Raw genomic sequence first — 14,602 nt, 5'->3', positions numbered from 1 at the left:
GGAAAAGGGGTTTGGGACCTAGGTATGAGAAAAGGGGGTTTATGACGAAAATAAGCAAAGCGCATTGTAGCACTAAATATAGGCGCCCGTGAGAGGGGTGTGTGCTGGTGAGGTCATGCTGTGGGTGCGGGGTGGAATGGCAGGAAAAATGAGGGGTGGAGGGTGTCTTTTTTGGGGGGGTCTACTACTTTCTGAAGTTGATCCAAAGTGACATTATAGAGCTAGTCTGAGTTTGGAATGCTGGAGCCAAAAAGGCTGCTCTAAACCATAAACAGCTATTCCAACAAAAGTATTGGCTTCCTTTACTTCCTGGAACCTAAGTAACATGCTACAATTCTCCATATATTAAAACTCTATGGATTTATACTCTATAAATATATAATTGTCTGTGATCATGATGGTGGTAAAACGCGGACTTGTAGAAGTTGTTGAATTATTTTGTACAGGTTTTTACTTTATAGCTTCTCCACCTGTAAGGACCACAAAATGTCTGTCAACACACTAAACAACTGTCCATATGCTCACCATGGCAATGAAGCGTCCAATGAAGCGAAAGTACGTGAGGTGGTCAGGGTTGATGGAAGAGGCCGGATTGATCTGGAGACAGTAGTTGTTCTTGCCAGCATACTCAAAAAGGCAATACATGGGGTTCAGAACTTCGTGGGACAGCAAGAAGAACCATTCCCTGCAGAGCAACAGGACACATCACATCATGCATGGGATAAAAAAAATCTGGGTGGGAGGTTAAAGCAGGACTTAGCCGAGTAATTTTCACATGAATTCTCTTAATTTTATTGTAACAGACATTCTGGTTAGAACAAACAAAAAATATAACGTGTCAAAAACAATATAAAATATAATAAAAACTATTTTGTGTAAAATTAATTCACCATTCAGGAGAAATTATGTGAAATGATCTTATCTTGCAACTTCTGCGTGCGCCCCTACACCTGGGCACGATTTATAGTTTATTCCTTACACTCTTAAAAATGATTGAAAGTCAAAACAAAATTAATTTTATCATAATTATAACAACATGGTTAAGTGTGGTAGAAAACTGGAAATACTGGAATAGATAGGAATAAGGATATCATCTTATGTGTAATGACAATACATAGGTAGTGTAATAAAACAGTTCACAGCATTTTCAAGAAAATCACTGCAGCTGATCAAATAAAATACCTCTACTAAAAGACTTTTTTTAACCTTTAAATTGAGCTCATTATACACTGAGAAGCTTCATATCCACAGATGTGGCAGTTGGGTTTGAACAAAATAGGTGGAAGATGATGTGCATTACAGCTTCATCCTTTTATCAAATTTTGAGGAATAAAAGATGTGATGACACAAATAAAATGAAGGATTTGTACACATGGTGGAATAAAACCAACAAAACAGACAAACAAATGCATGTTAGGGTGATTGAGGGCCCACCAGCAGCAACACCACGAGCTCCATCACCACAGCCAGACCCCTCTATTTTGGGGTTTATGAAAGGAGGTGGGTATGGACTGATGTATGGACGCAGACACCCTCCAACATCCCGTCCGTGGTTCTACCCTGTGGTAGAACAGCATGATGTCACCTACCATAGGGTAAAACCACTGACGTGACACCAGAGACAGAGACACAATGCAAAATCAAAGAGGAAAAACACGAGACCACTGCCAACAGGGTAAAAAAAATTGACATGATGTGCAGAAAAGAAGACCCGGAAAAAGGCAAAAACAGGGAGAGGGATAAATCCGTGTGATGGATGAATGTGGGGATGGAGTGAGGCAGAGAAGACAACGATGACAGTGTGGGATGATGTGTGAGGGGGAGAAAGAGTAAAAGTGATTCACAGTGGAGCCTCTGCAAGACACCCAGGATTCACACATAAATCTTTAACACGTTTATAAAAAAAAATAAATTTTTTTTTACAGTTTGTAAAGAAAAAGAAAGTGAAGAAAACAGCACCAACACCACCACAGACACCAACATTCAAATTCCAAAGAAAGTCCAGGCCCTGGAAAGGAAAGCCTCACTGCTCTCAGTGAACAAAAGGTGAAGAATTCCGGGCACATTTGTTGTATCTCACCTGGCAATGCCGCCATAGTCCAGCCCCTCCTCTCCTCTCATGATGATGTAGAGTCGTCGACGAAGGTCGTATGGCTTCACATTCATGATCTGTGTCAGCACGTATAAAGTTTAGGAATTAAATATGTTGCTGTTTTTTTTTATGCACAGCAAACGGAGAAATACAACTGGTTTTCTACCTGTGATCATTTCAGATCTCATGGATCAACAACTCCATTATCTTTACATTTAAACCCCTAATGTGGTGTTATTTCTGAGCAGTTCTGACCTGTTGAAAGGAATCCTCGAACAGAGTCTGCCTGGATACCGAAATCTTTACATGGCTGGGCAGAGTGTTGGACTAGACAGAGACAAAAAATGTGAAAGCGCAGTTTTTAATAAAGAAAACCAGTTTAAGCCTTGAGTACAAAGAAAGTCAGTAAAATTCTTCTGATAGTTGTTCCAGCTGTAAACCCGAAATCTCTAAACTCTCACTTTAAAACTGCACCTGATTTTACTTTTAACCCTTTATGTCTTCACAAATTCTATAAACACCTTTTGATTCCAAAATCATCAAAGTTTTACTAAAATTCTGCCACCTAGTGGAAAAACACGACTTAACACCTAATTTTAGGGTGTGTCAAGTCTTTGGACTCCTGGATGAATCGCTTTGACAGAACCCATTTTTGGTTATTTAGCTTGTTTTTTTAAATCACAGATTTCTTTCAATACCTTTCTTTGAAATCACAATGATGCGTTCAGCTGTTAACACTTACATGGCACAGGAAACGGAACTGGTGGTATTTCCACCTGAAGCTGCGGTCGTACGCACCGGGTGATCCACCCTGCCTTGACCTGCTCACACACAAATGAATTAGACAAACGGGAGAAATCAGTTTCCTTGAATGTGGATTTCTGTTTGAAAAGAGATTTCAGAACCTTTAACTTCATTGCTAAGACTAGACAGCCCACTGTGATGGTTTATATTTTAGGCTCTTAATTGGCCCTGAAAATTTACTCTGCAAGCCAGACACTGAAAACAAATATCAACTCCACAGCAGCCATTGGGCTCTCAATGACTCGATGCATCTGGTTCTCAAAGGCAGAAGTCAGTCTCGGCCTGCAGCTGTGTTAGTATAAGCTCCACCAGCCCACTGCTTGAGCACACACAACTGGATAAGTGCCTCGTCAGCATCAGAGGGATTGAGAGAGAGAGAGAGACTAGTAACAGATGATGCTAAGAGACTGAGCAAAACAGGGAGAAAAGAAGAAGGCAGAGTCTTATACGCTTGGGTTTGTTCTTGCCAGGCACATCTTGGTTTGGGTTAGGAAATGAAGACCGCAGCAGGCGAGAGCTGGGCCAGACACACGGACACACACTCTTGAACATCACTATAACCACCAGTATGAATATGCCTCAAAATTAGAGTTAGTAGATGTCCAAAGTTGTGCTTCATACTGGCATGAAGGTGAGTAACGTGGACATGAATATGCATGCACATACAGTACAGTCACACACATGCAGTCTGCAGCTGATCTGTACATTATTATGACCTTTGTGGTAAGAAGTGAGACTGCTTCAATTTTTTTTTAGTTTAGCTACAGTTTTGATTTTTCTTTAAAGGCTCTTACATCAGGGGGAGTATTTCAGCGGTGTCGGACCTAGTTTAATAGGGCTAAATGGTTTTGGGACAGTGTGTCAAGAGAATATTTACCCTGACTCAAACCCAGGACGGGGATCTTTAAAGGTGGTGGTGCGTGAATTGTGGTCCACAAAATATCGCACTCCCTCAGCGGTGTACTTCATCTCCCAGCCCGGGGGCAAGGGGTGCTCCTTGATCATCCTGAAACAGGGAGATGGCAGTGAGCACTATCCCAGCAGGAGGGGCCCTGTCCCAGGGATGAAACTGGTAACAATCACCCCAACTATTGTGTAGATTTAAAACGCTGGTTGCTTTTCAGATGGACCTCAAATCACTGATAGGAGAATCGTTTTTCCCGCTTTAGTGAATGGCAATATTATGCAGCTGTAAGCATGTCATCATAAGTAAGTGATGCGAGGCACTTCTGAGGAAAAATCTTCTGTCTGCTGCACATTAAAAAAAGTTGCGTCTCATGTTTTTAATTATTTTAATAGCTTATTTCCTTACTCATTATTTGAATGATAAAGAAATCTATAAATTAGAAAATTGATTTATAGAGAATAAAATTCCAGAAGAGCAGCAAAGGTTTTGCATGATATTATGGTTTTGGCAGGTTAATACACTCAAAGCATAAATGTTGATAGCATCATTGATCTCACAGTAAATCCATGATTTACATTTATCCTGGAAGATTTAGACTGTTGCTGTCTTAACAAGGTCGATTAAAATTGGAGAGCTGAGAGTTTTAATATCAGAGATATAAAAGGGAACAATGTTTAAAACTAGACTAAACCTAAAATGTTTTTAACTTTATGCCTGAATGTGCAAAGTTTAGGGATTAGTGGCTTGAATGTAGCAGATACTGAGGTTAATGTCCGGATCAGAGCAGACGCTTTCTGACCTAAATGACAATGTTCCCACAATAAACTGCCGATGTAGCAACCAAAGCAGCAGTCAAACTCATGCACACTCATACTTGTTAGTATGCATTTTAGCCTCGGCCTCACCCTTGGGTCCGAGGATCGTCCCACTGTGTTGTCCGTGTGTTGTGGTTGACAAAGTATACTCTGCCATTGTCCTGGCGCTTCTCTGTGGAAACAAGCAGCAAAAACAGCAAAAAAAGAAAAGAGGTTTTCACAGCATTTCGGGTTTAAGGTCGGACAAACCAACCAAAAAAAACAAGAAATCGGGAACAATTTTATCACAACATGGGGGAGGTCAGAGGGGTTCACTCTCTTTGGGGGGGGGGGGGTGATGTCTCACCCCTGTGGCAGAAAACAAGCAGGCTTGTGTGATATTTCACTGTGGTTTGTTCAGTACACGCGTGTCCCAGTAAACATATCCAAGATTGGATATTAAATATGGACCCCAGATTTCATGTTGATAAATGACAAGAAATAAAAGCTGAGCGAGTGTTTAGTTGTGTGCGTGCACGAGTTTGCGGCTGCTCGTGCAACCCTCCACAGCTCTGACATCTTTTTCTCATTAACAGCAGCGTGTGGAGGGCCCAGAAACAGTAGTGCTCACATTGCAACTCTTTAGCTTTCTCCTTCACTCACTCCACCCCCCACTTAACTGTCCAGTTTGAGTGCCACAAGCACCCCCCACTTTTTCAAAGGTTGTTTCAAAAACTTTTTTCTTTTTATTGTTCCTATCTTTATCTTTCTGAATGCGCGCCTTAAAAAAGGGAGGGAAGTGGCTGCAGATGAAAGGAAGCATGCCAGAGGAGCAGACCAGAGCCAGTAATATAACCCAGCTTCTTCATCTCAGTGCACCGCAAGCATGTTGAAAAGGCATCATGGGCTGCGAGGAAAAGTTTTTGAAGATGAAGTCTCCAAATGCCCATTTATGAATGAATGAATGAATGGGTACGGGTGACAGGATTCTGAGCAGATGCCGTTGCAGGAGTTTGCGGGGGAAATGCTGCATGAAGAAGTGGCCATCTGTAATAGTGACTCTGTAATTTGTGGATTTTAGCATAAAGGCAACACAGTGAAGTGGTTTGACACGGGGACAGACCTGAACAGAGAAATACGTGATCCACAGTTTTCACATATAAAATTCAGACCAAGAGTGGAGGAATAAAGCTGTCTGATTTTCTCACTAAAAAAAAGGAGGAAAAACTTTTTTTTTTTTAATGTCGCAAGAAGAGCTGAAAACTCATAGATGTTTCTCATGCAAAAAAGTCCTTGCAGACATGGAAACCACTATTACAGCTTGTCTTAAAGTTTTATATACACGGCTGGCAACCCCAAATTACCTCAAAAATATTTGCAAGAATAGGAAAGATTTCATTCCCTGTCTAAATGCGGTTCTGATCATTCAGAGCTGGGATTAAGGTGGCAACAAAGACAAAGATTTCACCAGTAGATGTGTGAGGCACACTTACCCCATCCAGGAGGCAGTGGACCCAAAGGATCATTTTCCACTGGAGCACCAGAAGGCTGAAGGAGAAAGAGAAATAGAGACAAAACAATTCCAGTTAGGACACCCTTTTGCTGCTCTCCTCTCTCAGTGTTTGTCCTTCTTAAGACATCTTCCACATCAGGATGATGGGTGAACGCATCCCAGAAAAATAAGAAAAAAAATATAAAGAAATATAAAATGACTGTACAACTGAGTACAAAACAGGAAAATAAAACTTACTCAGTGATGCGTTCTAAAATGTCGCAAATCTGGCTTGTACACAATCAGGAATGATACCTGTGTGTAAACTAGCCTGGCTGAAGTGTGTGCGGCCAAAAAAGGAAGGGTGGCAGATCCTCTCTGCTGCGGTGGTGAAGCACGACTGAGGGAGCTGGTGAGCTGGTGGATAGTATGCCTTCCAAAAACTGCACGTTTTGGTAGGAGGATAAAACAACACTGCTGTTCCAATGAGATCACTGGATGGACGCAAGTCCCACCCTCCCCTAGACTTCCCGCTCACCTCCTCTAGGAAAGACCCACCTCCTTCTCAGCCACCCTGGCACCCGCTGTACCCCATCCCGAGGTCCTCTCCTCCTACTCTTTTCTCTCTCTTTTCTAGCACTGCTGTGAAAGTAGGCAGGGAAGTGTGATGTCTAAGGGAACTGAGGGAACATTCATGCTTGTTCCAGACTGGACACCCCACCCCAACCAACCCGCCTCCTCTATGGCTGCCCCAATCTATCCTAGGCTTGACAAAAGGCACCTTTATTCACCGTGGGCCTGGAAACCTCTGTGGGTTTTACTCAGCCTGGACACAGATTGAAAAAAATGTGTGTGGAAAGTTTGTTGGTGGCAAACAGTAAATGGGTAACTTTTTATGTTGGAATACAAACACACAAAATATTAGCTTAAGTGGGGAAAAAAATGACCTGAAACGGTCCTTGTTAGTCATTACTAACCGCTGAAGGTCAAAGCTTTTCATCGAAATCTGATTTAGTTGTGCTATAAACATGTCCTCACAGCCTTATTACATTTTTTCAGCACACAGAGCACAATTCTACAAGATGCTACGTTGCTTCAAAAGTAGCGCAGCTGTAATTTAACAGGGGACCATGTTATTTGATTCGTGATGCCGAGGCTAAGGGTATCGATTCAGTAATAACATTACAGAAAAAGTAGTTGTGTGTATAGACCAGCTTATGGAGTGGCACAGGTAGTGGTTTTTGTCCTGGATTTCCTAAAAAGAAATGTGAATGTGCCCATTTAATTTGGCCAAGTCATGGAAACTGTGAGAAAGTCACAATGGAAAGGATGGGGCCTGCTCGAATAGTGAGAGCAGGCACATAACAGGGTTACAGGGTGTGTGTGTGTGTGTATATGTGTGTGTGTGGTTCCATCGACAGCCAATCTATGCCCAAGAGCCCCACCCTTATGGGTTTTCTGTGACTAAAAAAGGTAAAAGGAGAATATAATGATATAAAGACATGATGACTTCATCTTGGCACTGGCCATTCAGCTCCTTAGGCCGACTGAGACTGGAGGGGGGAAGAGAAAGAGCGACTGAGAAAACAAGGAAGGAAGAGGAAAACAGGGAAAAGCTACTTGTCGACACAAATTTTGTTTTAGCGATGAAGAGGATGCCAAAAAGGCTTATTTTAAGGAAGGAAGGAACTTTTCTGGTACTTTAATTAGGCTTTAAAGACTAACCGACTATCTAATTATAACTCACGGTTCATGTAAGGGAGACCCAAGAAGATTTTAATCAAACCTGGGGTCAGATGGTACAGCAGGTAGGAAAAAACAAACAAACAGAGAAACTAAAAAGGTGTTTCTCATAAGAAGACCTTCATTGTGAATTGGATCACACTACTGTTTTTCACGCAGTTTCTTGTGTTTAAATATCAGACATGACAGACACAAGACAATCTCAAAAGCATTGCCAACAATGAACCATTTTTATCCTTCATTAAGGGCCTCCAGGATTAATGAAGTTTACTATATTATATTTTTCTACACTGATTTTTTTTTTTTTTTTTAAGACTACAATTTGACAGCCGGCAGACTGTTTATCAGAATTCCATTGTAATTAAATTGTAATGCGCTGGGAAAAATAATTGTGTATCACTATCATGTTTATTTCCTTTTATTGAAAAGCTGCAGGAAAGACCAGTGTAGAAGCAGCTTAAACTACTTCTGTGCATTGTCCTTTCATGGCATAACCACTTTCAAATGTGCCATATGGAAACATGACCCTAACAGGCTGTGTGTAAACATGAGTGATCATGACGTTCAGCCGTGCAGACGTGTGCAAGTGATAAAACACAGGACCAATTCAGGCGCTGCTGTTAAGGGTCCTTGTTCCAGCCAGAATGGACACAAAGTCAAAGAGTGAGGGAGGGTGGAGGAGCCAATTTAAGGGAGGTGAAAGAAGTTAGTGGAGGGTGGTTTGGGGGGGAGGGGATTAAAAATAAAGAGGGAGAGAGAGTACTTGAGATCGACCTTGATAAAAGAAAAGATAGTTTAGTAGGATGAAGACATGGGGAATTTCTAAAGGAAGTTAAGATTGGGGGGATTTTGGAAGCAACAGTGAGAAGGGTGGAGATGGTGGGGTTTCAGGATAGGACAGAGGTTAAGGAAAAGTAGTAGAAGTAAAAGAAGGGGGGCAAAAAAGGGGAGAGCCGGAAACGACAGTTAATGACTCCTGAGGCTGCCCTCTCTGAGGTTTCCAATGAGCTGCAATTACTCTGCAAACAGACGCACATACCCACACATGCACAAACACACCACCACGAAGGGAATAAGGGAAATTACACAACTCTAGAATAGTATGAAACACTGAGATCTGTGTGGAACTATAGCTGAAAAGGTGGGAAAATGAAAGCGTGATTTGGTATTGGTGTTTATTGGTTTGCACAGTTTTAACTGCGCATGTTTGTGTGTCTTCAGAACCTCTGGTTGTCATGTGCGACCGAAAAAAATGTGGCACCACTCCTCAACATAACAGCCTGTGAACACACACAGAAATACACAGATCAAATCATCCATCCATAATCTGGGCAATGCCTGTCTCTGGGTGCATCTACTGTTGTCCCTTCACATTGGGATGGTAGAAACTCACAATAAATGAAAACCAAACCTTGACTTTAAAAGATACCTGCTATGGTATCTTGACATTAAGTTTTTGTGTGACCGCACTATTTAAAAAAAAAGCAGGTAACACAATGTGTGCCTGTGCTCCGACTTTAACTGTGGACTCTTTTGTGGGTTTTCTTTTTCAAACACACCAAGGCCATAAATAGTTCCAGTTATCAGCAGTGTGGGCATTCCAAGACAGAAGTGTACTATCAGCATGGAGGGCAGATCTGCATTTGGTCTTTTCTCACACTTGGAAGGAGAAAAGGCAATAAATGGATGGAGAAAAGGCCAGGGGATGAAAAGACAGCTTTCCCCTTCATTAAATCTGAAACGGTAACAACAATCGTGCTACAGGCAAAAAATACTGCTGAGAACAATTAATGGCTAATGTGTGCTGCTGCACTATCTGTTCACATGTAATGGTTGATTTTCAAATGTGCACATGTAAAGTGTAAACATGGGATTAAAGAACACAACATGTAAAAGTGCAAACACACACACACACACAAACAAACATGAACAGTGGAGTGTTTATAGAAGCCTGTAAGAGTTTTAAGGTTGGTTTTAAAAATGGCCCATTGAAGGCGAGCAGAGCCTTCAGCCCAATAAGTCTGGGGGCAGTTTGACCTTGGCTGCCTTGCTTACATGGTGACAAGTGAAATTCTCAAACAGCGTCTTTGGCCGCACCCACATACGTGAGCATCCACCGGCTGTTAGCTGTGCTGTGTTCTCTGTTAACTTACTTCAGATGCAAGTTCTGTGGCATATTTGTGAGAACAACATGACTTTTTTAACAACAATGAATGGAAGTTTATTGGGGATGGCACAAGGAAGGTTGTGGATTCTGATGCACTGACTGTAATCATAAACTTTAAGCTTGTTTGGAAGTTTGGTCTAAGGTACAAATTAGCCTTTGAGTTGTTATGATGTTGAATACATTTGATCAAGTTGGTTCTGGTTTCCCCTTGGAAAGTAGAGAGAACATACTTTAGCCTAGGGTCCTCAAGATCTTCTCCACATGGTCAAACCTCCCAGTGATTGCTACAGTATATCGGGGTGTGAATCTAATTGGTTTCATTAGAATAAAATGGTCTCAATAGTAAAAAAAAAACCTCATCTGTAGATTGGCAGTACATGTGCATACAAAATTTGGACTACCTGGTACAGGAAGCGCTGGCTGAATTGGTGCATGGCGCCCTGAAGCTGGCTACGCTGGCTCTGCCACTGCTGGTAGTTGCGCACCGACTCAGCTGTAGGCCTCTGCCATGTTGTGGTTCTGGTGTTGTGGTCCACGTAGTAGTACCTGCCCCGTTGGTCCACTCGCTTCTCCCAGCTAGAAGGGTTGGAAAAAGAGGGGGAGGAGTTGTGACTTTAAACAACATCTTTATTAAGCATCGAGAGTGGGTGGTTAAATCTCAAACCCGTGCCGCTGACCAGGACTACAACCAATTATAGAAAAACAGGAAAAAAAATAAAGCCAAGGAAAGAAAACAGGAAATGAGATAACAAGTGGGGAAAGGTGCAAGAATGAAGAATAAATAACGGAAAACTATATTTTTCCTGCCATTTAGAATATAGACAACATGCTAAGAATGGAATAAAACAAGTTTATCAGTGGTTTGGCTCAGTCTGGCTAAGTCATCACACCCCGTCTTCATGTGAATGGCTACGGCCGTGCACAGCACTGATGATGGAGAAACAATGGGACATGTCAAAGCTCTGAAGGATGGAAACCATGCACGCTGGTGTGTGTTTTCTTGTGTCACTGCCTGCCAGTTGCATTAGTCAGAGCACCGCGTGTATCCCGTTCTTTCCATAAGATGCTAGATCGAGAGATATAGATTGTCTACAGCAGCCCACATGCACGCACACACGCAAACAGGCACACATATACAAACACACACCAGTCCCCCAGGTTCATTCTGCTGCTATTCTCATATCTCTGACTTCAGCACTAGAGAATCTGGAAGAGAAAACAGTGTCTACTTCCATGTACTAACAAAAACATATTGTGCAGATATCAACGGGCTTCAGAGGTGCACAAAGTGGAGGAAAAAATGTCTTTTTTGACTAACCTTTTTTTTATTGTTTCACAATGAATATGATATTGTGCTTCTCTGTTTTTTTTTGTTTGTTTTGTTTTCAAAGAATGAGAGAAGGAAATGGAGATCTAATTTGTTATTTTACAACTTCCATCATTCATTGTAGATATTCACTTTTTAAACCTTCCCAATATGCATGAGTCAACTCAGGCGACACACAACTGCAAGGCTACAACACCAAAATGTCTGCAAAAAGTGGTGCTGCAGGATTATAATGTGACTTCATTTATAGATCATAACTAATGAGCTCCAGATACAATGAAAAAATACCAAAGATGCCTGAAATAGATTTTCATATTGTACTGCCACAAATAACCACACACACACTCACACACGAGACAAGTAGAGCATTGACAGATGATGACAGAATAAAGAATATTTCAGCTAAAAACAGTAAGTTAGATCAATTGTTTCAATACCGAGTGCACTTTTAAAGAAATGGAAAAAATCTTTTTTTTTTTTTTGTGGTTACAAGTTAGGCTCAGCAACAAGGCAGCAAAGGAAGAGTTGGAAGGTTTTAATTTTGAGTTCAAGGACACTTCAGCAGTGAAGATGACTGGAAGCATTAAGAGTTATTTTGTTGAGGGACAGCCTTTCTAACCACTAAGGCCATGCACATCCTTTAAAAGGGCAGGAAAAACATAGTTCTCTCTGATATTAGCAAGAGCTACAGTGGTTATTTACTGGAGCCAGGGAAAATCCCAGAGCCCACAGCGGCCTGTCCCAAAGTCTCAACTTAGTCCTCTTATCTGACAACATACCATTAACTATCAAGCAGAAATGCACATTCTCCTGAGAATTGTCACTAAAGCAGTGCGTATCTGTTCCATTTTTCTTTCATTGACATGTTGTCCTCCTGGATTTGTTTAAGTCACACTAGTGTAATTGGAAAGTCGGTCTGGATCACCAGAGTAAACGACCAACAGATCAACTGATGAGGAACAATGAGCCATATATTTAATGCACTGCCCAGAAAGCAATCTTTGTAGAAATACAAATGGGTTCCTTGTGTGTTCTAACTGTGGAAATATTAAAGCTCCTCAGTCAAATGTCGATGCAAATTTTAAAGCTTAAAAGACACAGAGAGAGAACCATTAACCTCTGCAGCAGTGAGCATCTAAAAGTAGTCCAAAGCAACTTCCGTCAAGAGAATTTAGAACGCTTAGCATACCTGCTCACATTCACAGCAATTGAGGGGATAGGAAAAAAAGAATATAAACACAAAATTCTGCCGTTGTTTAACTTGGTCTTAATTACCCTGACGAAAATCAGGAGAAAAAGAATATGCGGTTTACAGACATGATGCCACCTAGTCAATTATAGCTTTATGTAAACACAGAATCCATTTTAATTTAACAGACCATCATCCGCTGAGTCTAATAGAAAACATGTTGAGATGTCCTGAACTTTACCGATGAACTGGTGCACAAACTCTGCAAAGCATCTGATTAAACGCAGACCTCCTTTTCACTAAAGTAATTGTGACAGGATGATAATCATGTGCCCATGAAGTGCTTCGGTCTCACCCTGGACAGCTGCTTTAATGTAAGTATACCACCAGATGTCACTGCACATGTTAGATATAAAGATTTTGAAGTTTCAAAAGTTGCCAATGAAGCCGCCCTGCTGAATGGGCTTTACCAGCTATGTGTTTATTACCTCCATCTATCTGTTTCCAGATTACAGTGTCATCTCTTTTTATTGCACTATTTCACTTTTATACTTGTGTTCAATATAACTGCAATGTATCCATGGCCACCTTTGGAAGCCGTATATGAGCATGGATCAAATATATATATAATATATATGTTAAAAAGTATTTGTCATGGGTAATTGGATTGTTTTGTTCATGGCACATGGCTTTATTTTTGCCGATTGATCACCAGTGTTGCCACAACAGCCAGCAGCTGGTGCAGAGGTGGATAGCACATGAGGTCCTAAGAAAAGGACTTTTGTTCTCTAGGGCCCCACTCTCCCTCTCTCACTTAAGCTTGTATGGAAAAACTGGGATATTGGGGAAAGGGGGTTGACCTTTTCCTAAAACTGCAACTCTTTCACTCTGTGTCCCGTTCAGACAGGAAAAAAGAAAGAACAGTAATTTGGTGTTTAAAATGTCACAAACGAACAGGAACAGGCTTCAATCACAAGTGGCCTAAAACACCTACAGTGTTAACGTTTGGACAAGGTTAGTTGTGCAGCTTATCGGCTAGGATCTTCATTTCAAAACTTGTATACTGTATATATATATACATATAAATGATCTGCATCTATCTGCAAGACACGATTCTTGCATGTATGTTGAAAGGAGATGTGAATTAGTGCCAGAGATATTGTTTGATTCTTTTTTTTTTACCTGATATTTACCCAACCTATGACTTAACATGCTCCAAAATGTATGTGTATAAAACTGCATCACCACCAAGAGCACGACGTGAGAGGCCTACCCTGCTGGCAGCGGTCTCTCCCAGGTTGTGGTTTTGGTGTTGTGGTCGACATAGTAAACTCTCCCATGAGGCAACACCCTCTGTTCCCAGCTGCAACAAGAGAGATGCACTGCATTAGCTTGCACAATTTAGTTTCAAAAGACAAGAAACACAATTTCACAATACACTTAATTACAGCAAACAGCACTCCTTGGTATCAGCTGTATTTAGAAAGCACTGAAGGTATCCCACACTATGTGCACAAGCCCAGAGAAATATTAATGCCAGCCCAGAGAAAACATCAGCTCTCTAATTATCTTAAACACGTGCAATTATTCAATAACTTGTGTTGGTTAATGCCTTTAACAGCCTTGTAATTCTTAACTAAATATATCATTTATATCTTTGCACTAATGCTTTGCTGACTGATACACGCACAGACAGTTAAACATGTCTGGCCTAAATTGAGAGCAAAACATATCTGATGACACAGTCATCAAGAGTAATTAAAGCAAAAGTTCACCCAAGCAGCTCATGTGTGTAAAAGTCAGGTGAAATCATTAACAAACCACAAACCATTTCTGACCCACTTGTTTTAGCCTGCATGTCAATTACGCCCGTGCAGAGCTCAGGGATTCAATGAAAACTATAGCCATTAAGCTGATTTGTATTTGAATTTACAAAGTTTAAAAGCAAGATCTCATAACAAATGTCACAGGTTTGTTTGATGGCTGAAATTCAACATATTTTGCATTTCTAAATGGGTGAATGGGCATTATGGAGAAGGAAGATGTTGAAGATGTGATTCAAGACTAAACCGTTAAAAGTAGCACAT

General features: G+C 41.1%; 1 protein-coding gene and 1 non-coding gene across 6 annotated transcripts in view; both read right to left on the bottom strand.

Moving 5' to 3' along the window:
- The window catches only part of wwp2 (WW domain containing E3 ubiquitin protein ligase 2), a 31,562-nt gene that overhangs the window by 3,609 nt on the left and 13,351 nt on the right, over window positions 1–14,602 (bottom strand). For 3 of the 5 annotated variants that reach the window (XM_003967080.3, XM_029841198.1, XM_029841200.1), the window contains 9 exons: window positions 13,789–13,878; window positions 10,401–10,575; window positions 6,091–6,145; window positions 4,709–4,790; window positions 3,774–3,902; window positions 2,835–2,913; window positions 2,348–2,419; window positions 2,081–2,169; window positions 526–685 (listed from right to left, as the gene is read on the bottom strand). In XM_003967080.3, the coding sequence (XP_003967129.2) occupies window positions 526–685; window positions 2,081–2,169; window positions 2,348–2,419; window positions 2,835–2,913; window positions 3,774–3,902; window positions 4,709–4,790; window positions 6,091–6,145; window positions 10,401–10,575; window positions 13,789–13,878 (931 nt within the window). The remainder of the gene's footprint in view (window positions 1–525; window positions 686–2,080; window positions 2,170–2,347; window positions 2,420–2,834; window positions 2,914–3,773; window positions 3,903–4,708; window positions 4,791–6,090; window positions 6,146–10,400; window positions 10,576–13,788; window positions 13,879–14,602) is intronic. The other 2 variants (XM_011606888.2, XM_029841199.1) reach the window with 2 other exon arrangements.
- On the bottom strand, window positions 1,543–1,609 carry mir140 (microRNA mir-140). Its single transcript, NR_105347.1, has one exon. It is a non-coding gene; the product is annotated as a microRNA mir-140 (primary transcript).

Source organism: Takifugu rubripes, chromosome 9 (genome assembly GCF_901000725.2).
Source record: "Takifugu rubripes chromosome 9, fTakRub1.2, whole genome shotgun sequence".
Classification (NCBI taxonomy): domain Eukaryota; kingdom Metazoa; phylum Chordata; class Actinopteri; order Tetraodontiformes; family Tetraodontidae; genus Takifugu; species Takifugu rubripes.
The sequence above is the reverse complement of the archived record's forward strand: the minus strand, read 5'-3'. Positions and strand labels throughout refer to the sequence as shown.